General features: G+C 27.4%; 2 protein-coding genes across 3 annotated transcripts in view; one reads left to right on the forward strand and one right to left on the reverse strand.

Moving 5' to 3' along the window:
* LOC145265460 (uncharacterized) overlaps positions 1 to 21,405 on the forward strand; it is a 317,648-nt gene that overhangs the window by 77,345 nt on the left and 218,898 nt on the right. The window lies entirely within an intron of this gene.
* On the reverse strand, positions 7,580 to 10,136 carry LOC145265761 (uncharacterized). Its single transcript, XM_080121812.1, has 2 exons — positions 9,732 to 10,136; positions 7,580 to 9,323 (listed from the first exon to the last, which is right to left on the reverse strand). The coding sequence occupies exon 2, from the start codon at positions 8,704 to 8,706 to the stop codon at positions 7,969 to 7,971; it is 738 nt and encodes a 245-aa protein (XP_079977938.1). The 5' UTR covers positions 8,707 to 9,323; positions 9,732 to 10,136; the 3' UTR covers positions 7,580 to 7,968.

A 21,405-nucleotide genomic window follows, 5' to 3' on the forward strand; every position in this document is an offset into this window, starting at 1 on the left:
TACCCATTATATTTAGATAGTTTTTTGGGGGGGAGATGGCAATTAATAATTTTTTCACCATTTATTTTTCTTATTATTAGCATATAAAAACCGTCTTCGAAATCTAGTGAGCAAGGACGTTTTTGCCTTCTTACTTCCTCTTTCTCACAGAAAAGACATTTATCGTTATTTTCATGGTATGTGCTCCACTGAGCTTCAAAATCTGCAAAAAACACTTGTCTTGCTACAACAACTGTCAACAATTTCCCTCACTCTCTATTTGTGCTTAAGACTAAATGAACTGATTATAACATGGTTGGTTTTCAAATCAATGTTTACAAACTATTAAAATTTAAAATTCTGCCAAAATAGGTAGAAAATTATGAGAGACTTGTTTTTTAGGTGTTCGCCAATTTCTATTTTCAAAATGGGAAATAATCACTAAGTAGACTCTTACAGTTTAATCACATTTTCTTATCATTACATATTCCTTTTCTCTGTAATTTTTGTTTTTTTATTTTGTATTTCTCTCCACTGTTCTTTTCTGATTATTTCTTATAATTAATTTATTTAATGTTCTTAATAATTTTTCTCAATTTTTATCCATTTCGTATTTTAGAAGATACATTTTTTTTTTCAATTTAATTGTTACATTTGCTTCAGATTTTTCTCAATTTTTCAAATCATTTCATCATTCAAATAAGTTTGGATTCATTTATTTCATTCGATATTCATCTAAAATAGCATTGCATCTCACAGATCGTCGATGTTTGATTCCAAATAGCTATTTCTTCCTTTTTATACTTGCACCATATTCTTTGCATGAGCATTAAGTATTTTGCTACAATTTATTTCAAAATACTGTAAAAACTATGTTATTAATAAACAAATAAAATGTATCGTTTCCGTATCTATTTCAGTTATACAAATAAATAATTTACTTTAAATAAATATTAGCTTACTTATTTCTTAGAATTACATAATATGAATAGCATATTATACCTACTTCAAATACTGTTTTCACTCATTGTTAGATCGACCATCTTGAACATAATGCAAAACATCTCAGATGTTAACATAAAACAATATAAATATTTCAAAACATGATATTAACACTTTACATCAAGCAAACACAATACTTTCACAATTTAAATCAAAAATACCTTAGAATTCTAATTATGAAAATTGCAAATGTCTTAAATATTCTGTTTTCTTAAAACATTTATCTCCCTTGCTTTTAATAGTTTTGAATGCAAAAGAGAACGATTTGTTTTAATTTCTTTTTTTAAATTAATATTTACAAAAATTACCAGATAAAGACAGTAATATTTCGTTTAGAAACAGCAGTTACTTGAGTTATTCATTTTTTTGCTGGTTAAAAATTAAGGTTTTCTTTAAAATTGATGAATTTGGGTTAATTTTCAAGTCAATAACTTGAGTTTAATGAATGACTTGAGTTTAATAAATGACTTCTTCAAAGTTTCATCTTTGTTAGATAAAATAAGTTAACAAAAACTTCAAAAGTGGAACGTAAGAGGAATTAGATAATAAAGAGCCGTCATAGATTGCATTTCTCCACATCTGTATATAATCTTTGTACATATAATAAATAACAAAAATCTAAACACAGTTATTTGTCTGTCTAAACAGATTATAATAAATAAATGTATAATGTTATTCATTTGTAATTTTATTATCCTATTTTCCTATATATATATGCAGTGGTTTATCGCTATTAACTATATTAATCAAAGTGATTTAATTAAAAAAAAAAAAAAAGAATCAGTTACTAAAACATTTTTAAAATATTATATTCATTAATTTTCAAGGGAGGTAATTTAAATGAAAACTAGTATTTAAAATCACCATATATTTATCTTACTGATATGTAATGTAAGCTATATATTTAAAACGAATACTCAGATTAATAGCAACTGGGTGATGGGTTAGTTTTTTGCTTATGCTGAATAAAATCCATATTGTTTGTTTAGTTGTAAAACTATCCTCAATGTTAAAATTACGGTTAACATCGATGCAACAAACTAACCAAAACGTACAATAAAAAAGCTTAAATTTTTACAATTCAAAAAAATTATGGATCACAAATTCTGGAAAAGAAATTTACTGAATATCGTGGAAAAAAATCGGATATAGACTGCATGCGTCTTATGTTTCTGAATTTGTTTAGATGAGGATTGATTATTGGTATTTTCGTTCAAATTGTTCTTATTTTAAGTGTTATTCTCATAACGTTTTGGCTGATATCATCTCGGACTTTCTTCACGTGTATTTTGTTGAACTCCCAAATCTTTCTGTCGAACTTGGGAATCGGTATGGAACTTTGAATGGAACGCTTTATTTGATGCATCTATCTACCCGGTTATGGCTGAGAATGAATGAGAGCATGCTACTCCCATGGATTAAAATAAAGGGTTCCATTTAAAATTTGGTACAAATTCATAAGTTGGACAAAATGCACCTAAAAAAAAAAAGTCAGCACGAATAACATTCAAGATGAGAACAGTCGTAATCTGAACAATCCAAATAAAAAAATGCGTCAATCACTTCATGTACGAATCAGTCACATCATACATGTCCCATCTGCCGAGTATTATTACCGATTCACGAAGAGGGCTTCACACTCTGGGTAGGTAGATGTTATAGTACATATTTTGATTTGTTTGCTGAAAAACGGAAATATACCCGGAAGTAAAATACGGATGTCACTAAAGGTGAGTGATTGATTTTTATTTTGTGTGTGTGTGTGTGTGTGTGTGTGTGTTCATCTTTTTTCCTTTTGTACGTTTTGTGCAGCAAAACAAATATATAAAATCTACTTTCACTCAAGACTTACATCAAATCTGTTACTTAGATCGACGGAAAAGCGTCTGTCTCATTCTATCGTTTCAAAAAGCACCTCACTCCTGATATAATCCTGTATCTATATTGACTAAGTCAGATACTCCTGAAGATGGAGTATTGTTGCCACATCTAAGGAGGTGCCACTCATAACACTCTCTACTGTCTTAACTTCGAAATCAAGTGGGGGGGGCTTTTTTCTCTTCCCTATAGCATTTTATCATTGAAGAAACATTGCTAGTCTTTCTCTACTCTATTTTTATTTTCATGGTAGGTGATCGACTGAGCTCCAATCTCTGTAAAACGTTCATTTCAAAAACTCGTTAAGCTACAACCACTATAGAGTTTTTCATTTTTTGTGTACCTAAAACTAAACAGAACTTTCATAGCCAAAGCTTCTTTCCAAGAACTTCCCATTTGTGGAACACGATACCATAGGGTTGTTTTTCATATGACTACAACATAGCCGTTTTCAAGTTTTCAACAAATTCTTGTTGATCCTTTCTCTCAAATAATCAAAACTTACCCAATTCCATCCATCATCATCAATCATCGCAATATGCTTACTCATCATTCAACTGATAAACTCATTAACACTTATTCTTGATATTATTATTAGTATGAAAAAGAGATCACTGGTGGCTTGTGACTTGAGCATACAGAAGTACTGGTTTAAAAATAAAGAAAATTTTAATTTAAACTTTTCGGCAGATGGCGGCAATCAGGCAAGCTTAGGTATTGTGAGAAGTAATGTTGACGATGTTCTTGAAGTATCACCAAACAAAGTAGTCCAGCAGGTTAAGGTCGGGGGGTACGAGGAGGTCAGTGAGAGAAGGGTAGCTCTCTTTTTGAAGCCAAGCCTGAGTGTCTTTAGACTTGTGAGCCAGCGTGGAGTCCTACTGCCACACCCAGAGTCTGCCAGTGGCCACCTGATTGCACCAGGGGATCACGACACTCTTCAGTACATTCAGGTACACTTTGGTGTTGACTTTCAAACCAACTTCAAAGACCATAACCGTGGCCGGAAACTTCATTGAGCTGTGCCCTTAAGCATTAAATAATCCGGATTTGCATTTTAAGGGTGCTGGCAATGGTCCTGTTGTCATAACTTGGATTGGTAGAGAGCATGAGTTGTACAGTGGCGCATCTTCGATTTTGCTTATTGAACATTGTGTCACTTTCAGACATGATAGAATACTCCTATCACTCTTGGAATTTGTATACAACTTGTCAACTAGTAGATGGTCTTCAACAAACAAAAAAATCCGGTTTTTATCTAACGGAAATGGAATCATATCGTCTTTGCTAGGGTGGCATTTCTATCATTCCACACTCTATTAAGTAAAATACAAACAATTTTTTTTTTTTTTTCAAATAAATATTAAAATAATATTTTTGTCTGTCTTTAAAATTCAAACTTGTAAACAAAAAGCAAATAAAAAAAATTTATAAAAATGTAATACTATATATATATATATATATATATATATATATATATATATATATATATATATATTTTAAATATTAGCATATTTAAGTTTAAGAAATTCAAAATCCAAATGCTAGTTACTATTTATTATGACTCTCTACCCACTAACGTAATGAAGCAACTACTGTAATTAGGATAGAAAAAAATTATCGTATTTAAATAAATCTCAATGACTTCCTCCATAAAAAGGCCACCGGAGTATTCTTTAGAAAAGCAAACGTCACTAGTCAAGAATATGAGAAATAGACAATAAAATTCTTACTCATAAATAATGCAAAGGAAAACACGCCTTGAAATTTTTAGAATTGCAGTCTATACATTGTTGAATTCTTTTTTTCACATCACAAAATCTAAAAATAATTTAATAAATAAAAACTCAGAAATGATTCAAATCCACCTCCTCAAAACATAGGTTGCAATAAATCACATTTACAATACCAACGTGTAGTGTTGTAAGTAAATGAAGACGTAAAACAAAACCTCTTTGCAAGGCTTTATTGAACAAAAATCACAGCAAGAGAGAAAAAACTCAGTTTTTAAAGAAAAAGGAATTCATGCAAAATCACGTGGCAAGAAACTGAATTTGTATATCTATTTTTTCTTTTAAATAGTAAGAACAAAACAATTTAAATGAAAATATTTTAAACAGAACAAAACAATTTAAATGAAAATATAACAATCTCGCCCACCTGTAAAAGAAATTGTAAATAGTTTTTTTTGTTGTTTTATAAATTCAGTCGCTGGACTGGTCTGCGAATTCTGTTAGATCAGTGTGGAGGTAGTTTGCTATTCGAAGGACCGGTGGTCCTCTGGGAAGGTTGGTTCTCAGGGTCCTGACTACTATAGTCAAATTCATTTTCTGTATTAGGTGTAGTACTAACAGGACTTGTTTCAGTCAACTGGGTCGGATCCGCATTTGCAATGTCGGGTTTAATACTTTTAGCAGGATTTTGAGGTCTATCAGTGTGGAAAGCGAGCTAGATGTCTCCGCGCTACTGAATCTTCCCTGCCATCATTATGTTGTATTCTTGCATGTGTAAGGTTAGCTTTGAGGAGTTCCACTACCTCGAGAATCAGGTCATATTTGCTCCTGTTACCAAACCGTTTTAATAATACCTCCCCAGGGTCACAGAGCCAAACAGGTAAAGCAGTACCAGTAGAAGAGCACCTTTCAAAGTTGAACATGCGTTCGTGAGGAATTGCATTTGTAGTAGTACACAGCAGGGAGCGAATAGCATTTAAAAATCCTGTAGAACATCCTGCAAAGCGCTAATCATCTAGATTCCAGAGCTAATAACAGAGTGTTCCAAATAATGCCGTTGTAGCACTTGCATAGACTGTTGCCTCTTGGGTTGTATGAAGTAGTGTTGCTGGATCCAATTCCAAGTCGTGTCAAAAATTTTTTGAATTTTTCTGACATGAACGAAGTTCCTCGAGCGGAATGGATAAATGAGGGGATTCCGAATATGGAGAAAATATTTGTCAGGCACTGGATTACGGTTTGCAAAGAACAATCGCGACAAGGGAAAGCAAAAGGAAATCGACTGTATTCATCGACGACAGTAAATATGTAACGATATCCCGTCGAAGATACTGAGACAGATCCTTTGTAGTCTATGGAGTGGCGCTGAAAGGGAGCAGTAGAACAGGTCAGTATATTATTAATAGAATCGGAGAATTGAGGTTTTATTTTGGCACAAGTCGTACATTCAGATGTCACATGCTGGACTTCATCAATTCAATATGGCATATTTTGTGATCTTACAAAATGCCAAAAGCGCTGTACTCCAGGATGTATTAATGAATTGTGTAGTGACTTTAGTTCCAAGGAAGAAACAGCAGCACCACATACTCTCGATAATGCATCAGCAACAATGTTTTCACTTCCAGGACGGTGTTTTATGTCATATGACAATGGGAGAAGGTCCATTTTCCACCGTATAATTTTATCATTTTTAATTTTTCCTCGGTTAGCAGGATTAAACATAAAAGATACGGCATGCTGGTCTGTTACAATAGTAAAGTGCTTCCCAGCAAGGAGACATCTCCATTTTCGGATGCACTCGACTATGGCATAAGCCTCTTTCTCGACTATGTGAAGTTGTATTTCAGATGGGTTTAGCGATCGAGAAAAGAATGCTACAGGCCTCTCAGCCTGTAATAGAGTGCCTCCAATAGCCATTTCTGAAGCATCAGTTTCAATAGTAAATGGTAATTCATCATCAGAATTTATCATCTTTTACAGACGATTCAGCAACGTCTTTCTTAAGTTTTTCAAAGGATTTGATAACTATAGGAGGTATGGGAAATTGTTTATTTTCGACCAGTGGACGAATTTTGTATGAATACTTAGATATCCATTTCACGTAGTACGAAAACATTCCAAGACACCTCTTAAACGAATCTGAATTGGAAGGAGGAGGCATTTATAAAAGAGGTTTCAAAGCTCAGAATCTGGTTGCATAGTCCCGTTACACATTTGGTACCCAAGTAAATTGATGGAATGAAGTGAAAACTTTGATTTTTCTCGGTTTATTTCGAGGTTATATGTCGAAGCACCCTTTAAAAAACATTCCAAATTAACATCATGTTCCTCCTAAGTTTTACCGCAGATAGTAATATCATCTATATATGAAAAAGTTCCAGATAATTTGTTGTCAGAAATGAAAGAATTCATAAACCGTTGAAAAACAGAAACCCCATTAATGACACCCATGGGTATTCATTTGAATTGGTACAAACGATTTCCTGCCTGAAAGGCCGTGTAGGGCCGATCTTTGGGACAAATTTCGATTTGATAGTACGCTTTGGATAAGTCAATTGTACTAAATATACGATATTGGGCTATTTGGTTCACGCGATCCTCAACCTGAGGCAAAGGGTATGCATCAAGTAAGGTGAAACAGTTAATAGTTTGAGAGAAATCAACTATAAATCGTTTCTTTTTATTAGGCGACGAAGTCACAACAATCCGAGCACGCCATGGTGAATAACTTGTTTCAATTACATCATCCTCAAGCAGTTGTAGAATTTCCTTTTCAATGAATCGAACATCCTTCGTACGGTAATTTCGGGATTTAGTAGCAATAGGTTTGCAATCAGGGGTTTCGAAAAAATTTCACAGGGGCACAGCTGATCTTGGTTAGGGCGCAGATTTTTAGAATATCCTGAGATCCACCAAAAGAAATAGTGATACCCTGATGTAGTTTTAAAAAGGAACTCCGAGTATAATATCCATACAGGAATCAAGAAGCACTGTAAAGTCAATTTCTTTATACTCGCAACCATTGAAGGAAATGTTCTCAGTGCAATATTCCGATAGTTTGAGGGAAACGGCGAATGATGCTATGGAAATTACGGAATTAAGTTTTGAAGTAGACAGCTTCATTGTTTTAACAATACGAGCACTGATAAAATTATCAGAACTTCCGATGTCTATGAGGGCAGTTATTTTTTTTTTCCTTTTAATTCAACAATTTTCGTAATGGCACTTATCACCACCTCTAGTATGGGTTACTATAATAGCAGAAGTAGAACGTGAAGGTGTCGGCATAGTAGAACGGCAAACTTTGGAGAAATGACCGAGTTTACCACAGTTTCGACATACCTTATCGCGGGCAGAACAATGACGGTGATCATCCTTAAAGTGACGTCTCCCGCCACAGTTGTAATACTTGCCATGAGCAGGAAGGGCAGCAGAAAATTGTACAGTTACACTCCATACGAGAACCAATAGAATCAGAAATTTTAGTAATAGTGGTGGCCTCCTCGGCAGGACCAGTAGACACATCATTAGTTCTCATAGAAGTAGTAGTAGTAGTAGTAGTAGCAGCGGCTGCTCCAATCGGGGAAGCGTATGATTCAGCACGAAAGTGAGCTTGTTCTAAAGCCCTAACACATTGAGTAGCCTCTTTGAGAGTTAGCGTATCAGTTTCAAGTAGTCTAGCACGTATTACTGAGGACCGGAGACCACGTATAACTGCATCATGGACAGATTCATCCCGGTAAGTAGTAGCAGTAACGTCTTTAAAGTAACAGTCAGCCGCAAGTCGATTCAAGACCTGAAGATATTGGTCGACAGACTCGTTTTCTTGTTGCAACCGCATGGAAAGCAGATGTCTAGCATGAATAACGTTTGGAGACTTGTCGTAAACACCTTTCAGTAATTTGACAGTGTGTTCAAATCCTGAACAACCCTCGATAACGTCAGAAACGGTGGGACCGATGTTTAAATAAAGAACTTCAAGTTTATCAGGGTTTAACGAAGCAATAGTTGATAAATAGTAATTAAATTTACGATACCACAATCTCCAAAGCTTGCTAGCCTGAGGGTCTGCCAAGGATACGTCAAATTTGTCTAAACGAATGATCTTCTCCATGAGGGAAATAAAATTTTGTTCAATAAATTGTAGTGTTGTAAGTAAATGAAGATGTAAAACGAAACCTCTTCCCAAGACTTTATTGAACAAAATTCACGGTTACTCAAGCAAGAGAGAAAGAACTCAGTCTTTTAAAGAAAAAGGAACGCATGCAACATCATGTGGCAAGAAACTGAATTTTTTTTTTTTAACAGTAGGAACAAAACAATTTGCATATCTAATTTTTTTTTTTAATAGTAAGAACAAAACAATTTAAATGAAAATATAACACAACTTAATTACACTGGGGCATAACTGATAATTATGCCAAATATAGAAATCCATTTTGAATCAGAATAAGAAATTAAAAGCTTCAAAGTACAAAATTGATAAATACAGAAAGAATCATTAATGAAACTCTCACACACAAGATTAAATAGTTACATAATTTAATCCAAAACATACCGTTCATCACCACCACGATTTTGAAACTCGCACTTTAGTTACCATGATAACTGGCATCCAGCTCTCTACCCATTCAGCTAACGAACCAACTACTCTAACATGAAGAAATTATATCGTATTTAAATAATACTCTTTACTAAAAAAAAAAGGCAGATTCTGAGAAGAAATTGAAACTTGGAGTTTAGCGTGATGTGTTAACAACTGAATTATTCCAGCTGGCCGATTTGTTGATAAATTCTAAACATTTTAAATTCGCTAAACCCTTTAACTGTTCTATAGAGTTAATATGACGTTCATCTGAAAATTCTCTAGATCGATAGAATAGTATGCAAAAGAAATGGAATTGAAGTACATTATCTTGTTGGTCCTCCGACAAAGGAGGGATTGGACCTAGTAATTCACTCGTCCGTTCGTTTGTTTGCACTTTTCTCGATAAGCACGCCTTGAAATATTTAGAAATTTTGCACAAGCATTAGTTATGGTGAAAGTAAATTAATCACTCGTGGATGGGGGACTCCACATGCCTGGCTTGTTGTTAAAAACATTTATAAAAGTTTCACAAAATAAAATGTGAATCAAACATTGATTTTGTAGGATTAAAACTATCAATGATCATGCTACAAATCAAATTGACAGTAACTCTTCGAGATTAGAATTCATACCAAAGTTAGATGGACAGAGTCTCTGCCATTTCTTGGGATGGCTTGTTCTTTGTCTGTGTAAGATATCATACTATGCCGTTCTAAGAAGTGATATATTTGTTTGAAAGTAACTGAGTGTTCTTGACTAAAATATTCGAGTAAAAATCTACTAAGTTGCCTGTTTGTGGTTGGAGCTTGTATAGCTTTAACAAGAGGCCTTGGTGTACCTTTTAACATTTTTCCCAGATGGCTCGGGTCAGTCGACATGAGTTAACCAACCAATCATATTCTTGTAAGGAGGAAGAACCCAAATGTGCTCGCATTCATTACATCATCAACCTTCCCAAGCTTTGCCTTCTTGACCTATCAAAAGGGTTAGTTTATTGTTAATCACCTGAAGCTCTCCTGCCGGGGTATGCTGATGGGGCTGCTCAGACAATTTTTGTTCGGTCAGAGTTTGCTTCCTCTAGGGCACTAGTTTCAAGTCCCTATCTTTTGATCTTGTGTTACATCTTACGTTATGGTAGGGAGATAAATGTATACTTTATTATTTAGATTTAGTTATCCACAGACGGCTGTTTCGTCGTTTTAAGCCTCATCAGTGTGGCTAGACATAACAAGCACATTGATCCTGAGATTTGAAATTCGGCCGTTACTCACTACCAACCACTGGCATTCAATTCTATACAAGCTGAGCTAACATACACACTACTGTGAGGGGAACAAATGATATTACTTTTACAGAATTTTTTCATTTGATTACATTCTACCCTATTGATAAGTGAGAGAACTCAATTCTTTTTATAGAATAGTATTGTGCTCTGCTAAGTGGAAATCATCATTTCTCCAACTAGAGTGCTTTACCCATAGAGGAACGTGTATATATATATATATATATATATATATATATATATATATATATATATATATATATATATATATATATATATATTGACGTTGTTATTGTTCAGGGATAAAGTAACCAGTGAAGTATAACGAGGTTAATACAAGAGTGCTCAATACCGAAATAGAGCAAAGTATATTGTCATTTATTTTACATAAGCAGTAATATATTGCTACACAGTCATGAGCATGACTGTGTAGCAATATATTACTGCTTATGTAAAATAAATAAATATATATATATGTTATTAATATCTTTTTATCAAAAATATTTCGGCAATGTTCATATGCCAATGAAGTCCATATTAATTGACTCGATCATTTAAGCTTCATAATTATCGGTTTTCATAATCGAGCATATTTTGCAAAAATCAAGACACAAAATATAAAATGAGAACCTTATATGGTGTATTTCCTTATGTGTTACAATTGTTTCGTAATCATTTGGACAAATTTAAACATTTTATTATTTAAAAATATTCCTAAAATAGCTACTCTTCAGACACTAAAATGCATTTGTCATATATATATATATATATATATATATATATATATATATATATATATATATCCTTATTTTAAGAGAACAAGCAGTTTGGACTTACCTCGTTCATCCTCATTTTATTTTAATTCAACACTATATATATATATATATATATATATATATATATATATATATATATATACATATATATTGTGTGTGTGTGTGTTTAATTTTCTTTACACACATTTTATTGGCTACAGATATTCACACGTTTCAGTTACGATTTACTTAAAAAAACAACTTTATCAGACAAAAGGTCTCATCTGTTTTTAAATGTATTTGAAAACAGTCGAGACCAATGGCCTGATAAAGTTGGATTTTTTAAAATAAATCACAGCTGAAACATGTATTTATACAAATAAAAAGTGTTATACAATAATATAAAAACAGAGAGAGGGGGGTAGAAAGCTGGAGAGTACATCAGTAAAAACGTTGCCTTCCTCCCTAAAAAAGATTTGCTTTTCACAGTTACAGTTTACTTCAATAAAAAATATTATTGGTTGAGCTTGAAAATATTTTTTTGACTGAATTTCAACTGTTTTAATCCCTGGGTAGCAGCACTAGTAGTACAATGAATTAAATAAATGTTCAAATGGTTCATTTTGACCTAAAAAAAATCCGTGAATAAACATTGATTCCCCCTCATTTCAGAGATTTAATTGTCGTTCAAAATAACAGTTTGATTTAACAAAAGATTCATGGGTGGAGTTTGAAGATATTTTTTTGGATTGGATTGTTTTCTTGTTGTTTGACACCTGAATGATCTTTAACGATTTGTTTTTCTGTTTCTTCTGTGTCTTTTCAAACTTTATCATGGATGATTTAACTTAATTTTGTTCAGAGTCGTATAATCTTGTATTTTATGTGACCATTGACACCACTTTATTCTTAGATGATAAATATAACATCCCTATTTAAATAAGTGGACAACAGACAAAAGAATTTTCTTGTGAGCCACAAAATCTTTGCGATTTTTCACAGGAGTTTGTTCATTTACAAGGTGTTTAGGACAAAGACATAAAGTTATAAAAACGGAAGTTGTAGTCCATGCCTAAATAACAAAATTTTAACTTTGTACTAACACTATTGTTATTACAATAATTTTATTTGACAGTTCGTGTATTAAACGTATATTCTAAACATGTACATCATTGAAACGAAAAGCCAAAACTAAAAGTACAATTAACGCATTTATTACATACATTATACAAAATTTATTACATACATACAAAATTTAGTACATACATTATACAAAATTTATTACATACATTATACAAAATTTATTGCTTACATTATACAAAATTTATTGCTTACATTATACAAAATTTATTACATACATTTATTACCTACATACAAAATTTATTACATACATTATACAAAATTTATTACATACATTATACAAAATTTATTACATACATTATACAAAATTTATTACATACATTATACAATATTTATTGCTTACATTATACAAAATTTATTGCATACATTATACAAAATTTATTGCATACATTATACTAAATTTATTGCATACATTATACTAAATTTATTACATACATTATACAAAATTTAATACATGCATTATACAAAATTTAATACATGCATTATACAAAATTTAATACATGCATTATACAAAATTTAGTACATGCATTATACAAAATTTACCACATACATTATACAAAATTTAGTACATACATTATACAAAATTTATTGCATACATTATACAAAATTTATTGCATACATTATACAAAATTTATTACATACATTATACAAAATTTAATACATGCATTATACAAAATTTAATACATGCATTATACAAAATTTATATATGAATTATATAAAATTTAGTACATACATTATACAAAATTTAGTACATACATTATACAAAATTTATTGCATACATTATACAAAATTTATTGCATACATTATACAAAATTTATTGCATACATTATACAAAATTTATTGCATACATTATACAAAATTGATTGCATACATAATACAAAATTTAGTACATTCATTATACATAATTTAATACATGCATTATACAAAATTTAATACATGCATTATACAAAATTTAATACATACATTATACAAAATTTATTGCATACATTATACAAAATTTAGTACATACATTATAAAAAAATTTATTGCATACATTATACTAAATTTATTACATACATTATACAAAATTTAATACATGCATTATACAAAATTTAATACATGCATTATACAAAATTTAATACATGCATTATACAAAATTTAGTACATGCATTATACAAAATTTAATACATGCATTATACAAAATTTAGTACATACATTATACAAAATTTATTGCATACATTATATAAATTTATTACATACATTATAAAAAATTTAATACATGCATTATACAAAATTTAATACATGCATTATACAAAATTTAATACATGCATTATACAAAATTTAATACATGCATTATACAAAATTTAGTACATGCATTATACAAAATTTAGTACATACATTATACAAAATTTATTGCATACATTATACAAAATTTATTGCATACATTATACTAAATCTATTACATACATTATACAAAATTTAATACATGCATTATACAAAATTTAATACATGCATTATACAAAATTTAATACATGCATTATACAAAATTTAGTACATGCATTATACAAAATTTAATACATGCATTATACAAAATTTAGTACATACATTATACAAAATTTATTGCATACATTATATAAATTTATTACATACATTATAAAAAATTTAATACATGCATTATACAAAATTTAATACATGCATTATACAAAATTTAATACATGCATTATACAAAATTTAATACATGCATTATACAAAATTTAGTACATGCATTATACAAAATTTAGTACATACATTATACAAAATTTATTGCATACATTATACAAAATTGATTGCATACATTATACTAAATCTATTACATACATTATACAAAATTTAATACATGCATTATACAAAATTTAATACATGCATTATACAAAATTTAATACATGCATTATACAAAATTTAGTACATTAATTATACAAAATTTACTACATACATTATACAAAATTTAGTACATACATTATACAAAATTTAGTACATACATTATACAAAATTTAGTACATACATTATACAAAATTTATTGCATACATTATACAAAATTTATTGCATACATTATACAAAATTTAGTACATGCATTATACATAATTCAATACATGCATTATACAAAATTTAATACATGCATTATACAAAATTTAATACATGCATTATACAAAATTTAATACATGCATTATACAAAATTTAGTACATGAATTATACAAAATTTAGTACATACATTATACAAAATTTAGTACATATATAATACAAAATTTAGTACATACAGTATACAAAATTTATTGCATACATTATACAAAATTTATTGCATATATTATACAATATTTATTGCATACATTATACAAATTTATTGCATACATTATACAAAATTTAGTACATGCATTATACATAATTTAATACATGCATTATACAAAATTTAATACATGCATTATACAAAATTAAATGCATACATTATACAAAATGTATTGCATACATTATAGAAAATTTAGTACATACATTATACAAACTTTATTGCATACATTTATTACATACATACAAAATTTAGTACATACATACAAAATTTAGTATATACATTATACACAATTTATTACATACATTATACAAAATTTACTGCTTACATTATACAAAATTTATTGCTTACATTATACAAAATTTATTACATACATTTATTACATATATACAAAATTTATTACATACATTATACAAAATTTAGTACATACATTATACAAAAGTTATTACATATATTATACAAAATTTATTGCTTACATTATACAAAATTTATTGCATACATTATACAAAATTTATTGCATACATTATACTAAATTTATTACATACATTATACAAAATTTAATACATGCATTATACAAAATTTAATACATGCATTATACAAAATTTAGTACATGCATTATACAAATTTAATACATGCATTATACAAAATTTAGTACATGCATTATACAAAATTTAGTACATGGATTATACAAAATTTAGTACATACATTATACGAAATTTAGTACATACATTATACAAAATGTATGGCATACATGATACGAAATTTATTACATACATTATACAAAATTTTATACATGCATTATACAAAATTTAGTACATGCAATCTACAAAATTTAATACATGCATTATACAAAATTTAGTACATGCATTATTCAAAATTTAGTACATACATTATACAAAATTTAGTACATACATTATACAAAATTTATTGCATACATTATACTAAATTTAGTACATACATTATACAAAATTTATTGCATACATTATATAAATTTATTACATACATTATACAAAATTTAATACATGCATTATATAAAATTTAATACATGCATTATACAAAATTTAATACATGCATTATACAACATTTAATACATGCATTATACAAAATTTAGTACATGCATTATACAAAATTTAGTACATACATTATACAAAATTTAGTACATACATTATACAAAATTTATAGCATACATTATACTAAATTTATTACATACATTATACAAAATTTAATACATGCATTATACAAAATTTAATACATGCATTATACAAAATTTAATACATGCATTATACAAAATTTAGTACATGCATTATACAAAATTAATACATGCATTATACAAAATTTAGTACATACATCATACAAACTTTATTGCATACATTATAGAAAATTTATTGCATACATTATACTAAATTTATTACATACATTATACAAAATTTAATACATGCATTATACAAAATTTAATACATGCATTATACAAAATTTAATACATGCATTATACAAAATTTAGTACATTAATTATACAAAATTTACTACATACATTATACAAAATTTAGTACATACATTATACAAAATTTAGTACATACATTATACAAAATTTATTGCATACATTATACAAAATTTATTGCATACATTATACAAAATTTAGTACATGCATTATACATAATTTAATACATGCATTATACAAAATTTAATACATGCATTATACAAAATTTAATACATGCATTATACAAAATGTAGTACATGAATTATACAAAATTTAGTACATACATTATACAAAATTTAGTACATATATAATACAAAATTTAGTACATACAGTATACAAAATTTATTACATACATTATACAAAATTTATTGCATACATTATACAAAATTTATTGCATACATTATACAAAATTTAGTACATGCATTATACATAATTTAATACATGCATTATACAAAATTTAATACATGCATTATACAAAATTAAAGGCATACATTATACAAAATTTATTGCATACATTATAGAAAATTTAGTACATACATTATACAAACTTTATTGCATACATTTATTACATACATACAAAATTTAGTACATACATACAAAATTTAGTACATACATTATACAAAATTTATTACATACATTATACAAAATTTACTGCTTACATTATACAATATTTATTGCTTACATTATACAAAATTTATTACATACATGTATTACATATATACAAAATTTATTACATACATTATACAAAATTTAGTACATAAATTATACAAAATTTATTACATATATTATACAAAATTTATTGCTTACATTATACAAAATTTATTGCATACATTATACAAAATTTATTGCATACATTATACTAAATTTATTACATACATTATACAAAATTTAATACATGCATTATACACAATTTAATACATGCATTATACAAAATTTAGTACATGCATTATACAAATTTAATACATGCATTATACAAAATTTAATACATGCATTATACAAAATTTAATACATGCATTATACAAAATTTAGTACATGGATTATACAAAATTTAGTACATACATTATACGAAATTTAGTACATACATTATACAAAATTTATTGCATACATTATACTAAATTTATTACATACATTATACTAAATTTTATACATGCATTATACAAAATTTAATACATGCATTATACGAAATTTAATACATGCATTATACAAAATGTAGTACATGCATTATTCAAAATTTAGTACATACATTATACAAAATTTAGTTCATACATTATACAAAATTTATTGCATACATTATACAAAATTTATTGCATACATTATACTAAATTTATTACATACATTATACAAAATTAAATACATGCATTATACAAAATTTAATACATGCATTATACAAAATTTAGTACATGAATTATATAAAATTTAGTACATACATTATACAAAATTTAGTACATACATTATACAAAATTTATTGCATACATTATACAAAATTTATTGCATACATTATACTAAATTTATTACATACATTATACAAAATTTAATACATGCATTATACAAAAGTTAATACATGCATTATACAAAATTTAATACATGCATTATACAAAATTTAATACATGCATTATACAAAATTTTATATATGCATTATACAAAATTTAATACATGCATTATACAAAATTTAGTACATGGATTATACAAAATTTAGTACATACATTATACAAAATTTAGTACATACATTATACAAAATTTAAGTCATACATTATACAAAATTTATTGCATACATTATACAAAATTAATTACATACATTATACAAAATTTAATACATGTATTATACAAAATTTAATACATGCATTATACAAAATTTAGTACATGAATTATATAAAATTTAGTACATACATTATACAAAATTTAGTACATACATTATACAAAATTTATAGCATACATTATACAAAATTTATTGCATACATTATACAAAATTTATTGCATACATTATACAAAATTTATTGCATACATTATACAAAATTTATTGCATACATTATACAAAATTGATTGCATACATTATACAAAATTTAGTACATTCATTATACATAATTTAATACATGCATTATACAAAATTTTATACATGCATTATACAAAATTTAATACATACATTATACAAAATTTATTGCATACATTATACAAAATTTAGTACATGCATTATACAAAATTTATTGCATACATTATACAAAATTTATTGCATACATTATACTAAATTTATTACATACATTATACCAAATTTAATACATGCATTATACAAAATTTAATACATGCATTATACAAAATTTAGTACATGAATTATATAAAATTTAGTACATACATTATACAAAATTTAGTACATACATTATACAAAATTTATTGCATACATTATACAAAATTTATTGCATACATTATACTAAATCTATTACATACATTATACAAAATTTAATACATGCATTATACAAAATTTAATACATGCATTATACAAAATTTAATACATGCATTATACAAAATTTAATACATGCATTATACGAAATTTAATACATGCATTATACAAAATTTAATACATGCATTATACAAAATTTAGTACATGGATTATACAAAATTTAGTACATACATTATACTAAATTTATTGCATACATTATACTAAATTTATTACATACATTATACAAAATGTAATACATGCATTATACAAAATTTAATACATGCATTATACAAAATTTAATATATGCATTATACAAAATTTAGTACATGCATTATACAAAATTTAGTACATACATTATACAAAATTTAGTACATACATTATACAAAATTTATTGCATACATTATACAAAATTTATTGCATACATTATACTAAATTTATTACATACATTATACAAAATTTAATACATGCATTATACAAAATTTAGTACATGAATTATATAAAATTTAGTACATACATTATACAAAATTTAGTACATATATTATACAAAATTTATTGCATACATTATACAAAATTTATTGCATACATTATACTAAATTTATTACATACATTATACAAAATTTAATACATGCATTATACAAAATTTAATACATGCATTATACAAAATTTAATACATGCATTATACAAAATTTAGTACATGGATTATACAAAATTTAGTACATACATTATATAAAATTTAGTACATACATTATACAAAATTTATTGCATACATTATACTAAATTTATTACATACATTATACAAAATTTAATACATGCATTATACAAAATTTAATACATGCATTATACAAAATTTAATACATGCATTATACAAAATTTAGTACATGCATTATACAAAATTTAGTACATACATTATACAAAATTTAGTACATACATTATACAAAATTTATTGCATACATTATACAAAATTTATTGCATACATTATACTAAATTTATTACATACATTATACAAAATTTAATACATGCATTATACAAAATTTAGTACATGAATTATATAAAATTTATTACATACATTATACAAAATTTAGTACATACATTATACAAAATTTATTGCATACATTATACAAAATTTATTGCATACATTATACAAAATTTATTGCATACATTATACAAAATTTATTGCATACATTATACAAAATTTATTGCATACATTATACAAATTTATTGCATACAGTATACAAAATTTAGTACATGCATTATACAAAATTTTATACATGCATTATACAAAATTTAATACATACATTATACAAAATTTATTGCATACATTATACAAAATTTATTGTATACATTATACAAAATTTATTGCATACATTATACAAAATTTATTGCATACATTATACAAAATTTATTGCATACATTATACAAAATTTATTACATATATTATACAAAATTTAGTACATGCATTATACATAATTTGCTACATACATTATACAAAATTTAGTACATACATTATACTAAATTTATTACATACATTATACAAAATTTAATACATGCATTATACATAATTAAATACATACATTATACAAAATTTAATACATGCATTATACAAAATTTAGTACATACCTTATACAAAACACTAAAAATATTTATGATTTTACTCTACCTTTAAGATAGAAAAGTTGCTTACGGAGAACCTAGATTCTTCATTGTTCAATAAAAGAAGGCCAACAGTGGTGGTTTTCTTAACACACTTTGGGCGCATTTTTACCAGCGACTGAGTTTCCCACGTTTGGACTTGTCAGAGTTAGTTAAAAGCACAGAAAGTTATGGCTGGGCTAAACAAAAAGTGATAATTGTTTCACGCTCCCACTTTTATTTTTATCGCGATTATGATCATCATTACTAGAAGGCAGGTGTGTGAAACTTAAGTTAGTAATAGAAGGAATCCCAAATTGCATGCTCAGATCATGTTGAGGTTACCAGTGTTATAATTAGGGCTAGGACAACAGCATATTCTTTTCACTGTTTTGACTCTCGAGTGTGTATCCGTTGATATCTTATATGCTTTTTATATAGAGTGATGTGGTTCTCGGTTGATTAACTGTGTCGGATATACACTCGAGAGTTAAAACAATGAAAAGAATATTCTGTTGTCATAGCCCTAGTTATAATATACGTTATTTTATTCCACAGCTTATATATAAAACATAGATTCCAAACATATCCATCATTAGAATGAAAAGCCCAGAGAAGCTCGTTGGTACTGAATAACATTTACGTTTAAAATGATCTTCCAAACGGTGTATCACTAACATGATTTTATCCTTGTTATAATATAAGTAATTGTATTCCACAGCTCATGTATTAAACATAGATTCCAAACATATCTATCTTTAGAATGAAAGACTAAAACCAAAAGTATAGTGAACACATTTCTTACAATTCAAAATTATCAAAGAAAATCAACATATATTATACAAAACAATAAAAGATACTTTAAAATAAGATATTTATTACCGGGGGATGAATACCTAGATTCCTAATTTTGTGGTAGCCCCACAGGAGAGGCCCAGCAACGGTGGTGTTCTTAATACTCTCTGATCCTTTTTCGAGCACGATCAGGAATGCTCAGAACCGATTCTATATCTTTACATTTCTTCAAATGAGTTGATGAGACAAGTATCCCTGAACAAATTTTTATTAAACGAAATATTGCCTGACTAACCTAGTGCATATGAGTGTGTGAGAAATTAGCAGCAGCAGCAATAGCCAAAAAAATGCACATATGCAAATTAGGAAGTATGCACGAGAAGAAAAAGAAAAAATGCAGCATATGTTTGAAAGAAAGAA

This window comes from Euprymna scolopes, chromosome 40 (genome assembly GCF_053919585.1).
Source record: "Euprymna scolopes isolate OS-2025 chromosome 40, ASM5391958v1, whole genome shotgun sequence".
NCBI lineage: Eukaryota > Metazoa > Mollusca > Cephalopoda > Sepiida > Sepiolidae > Euprymna > Euprymna scolopes.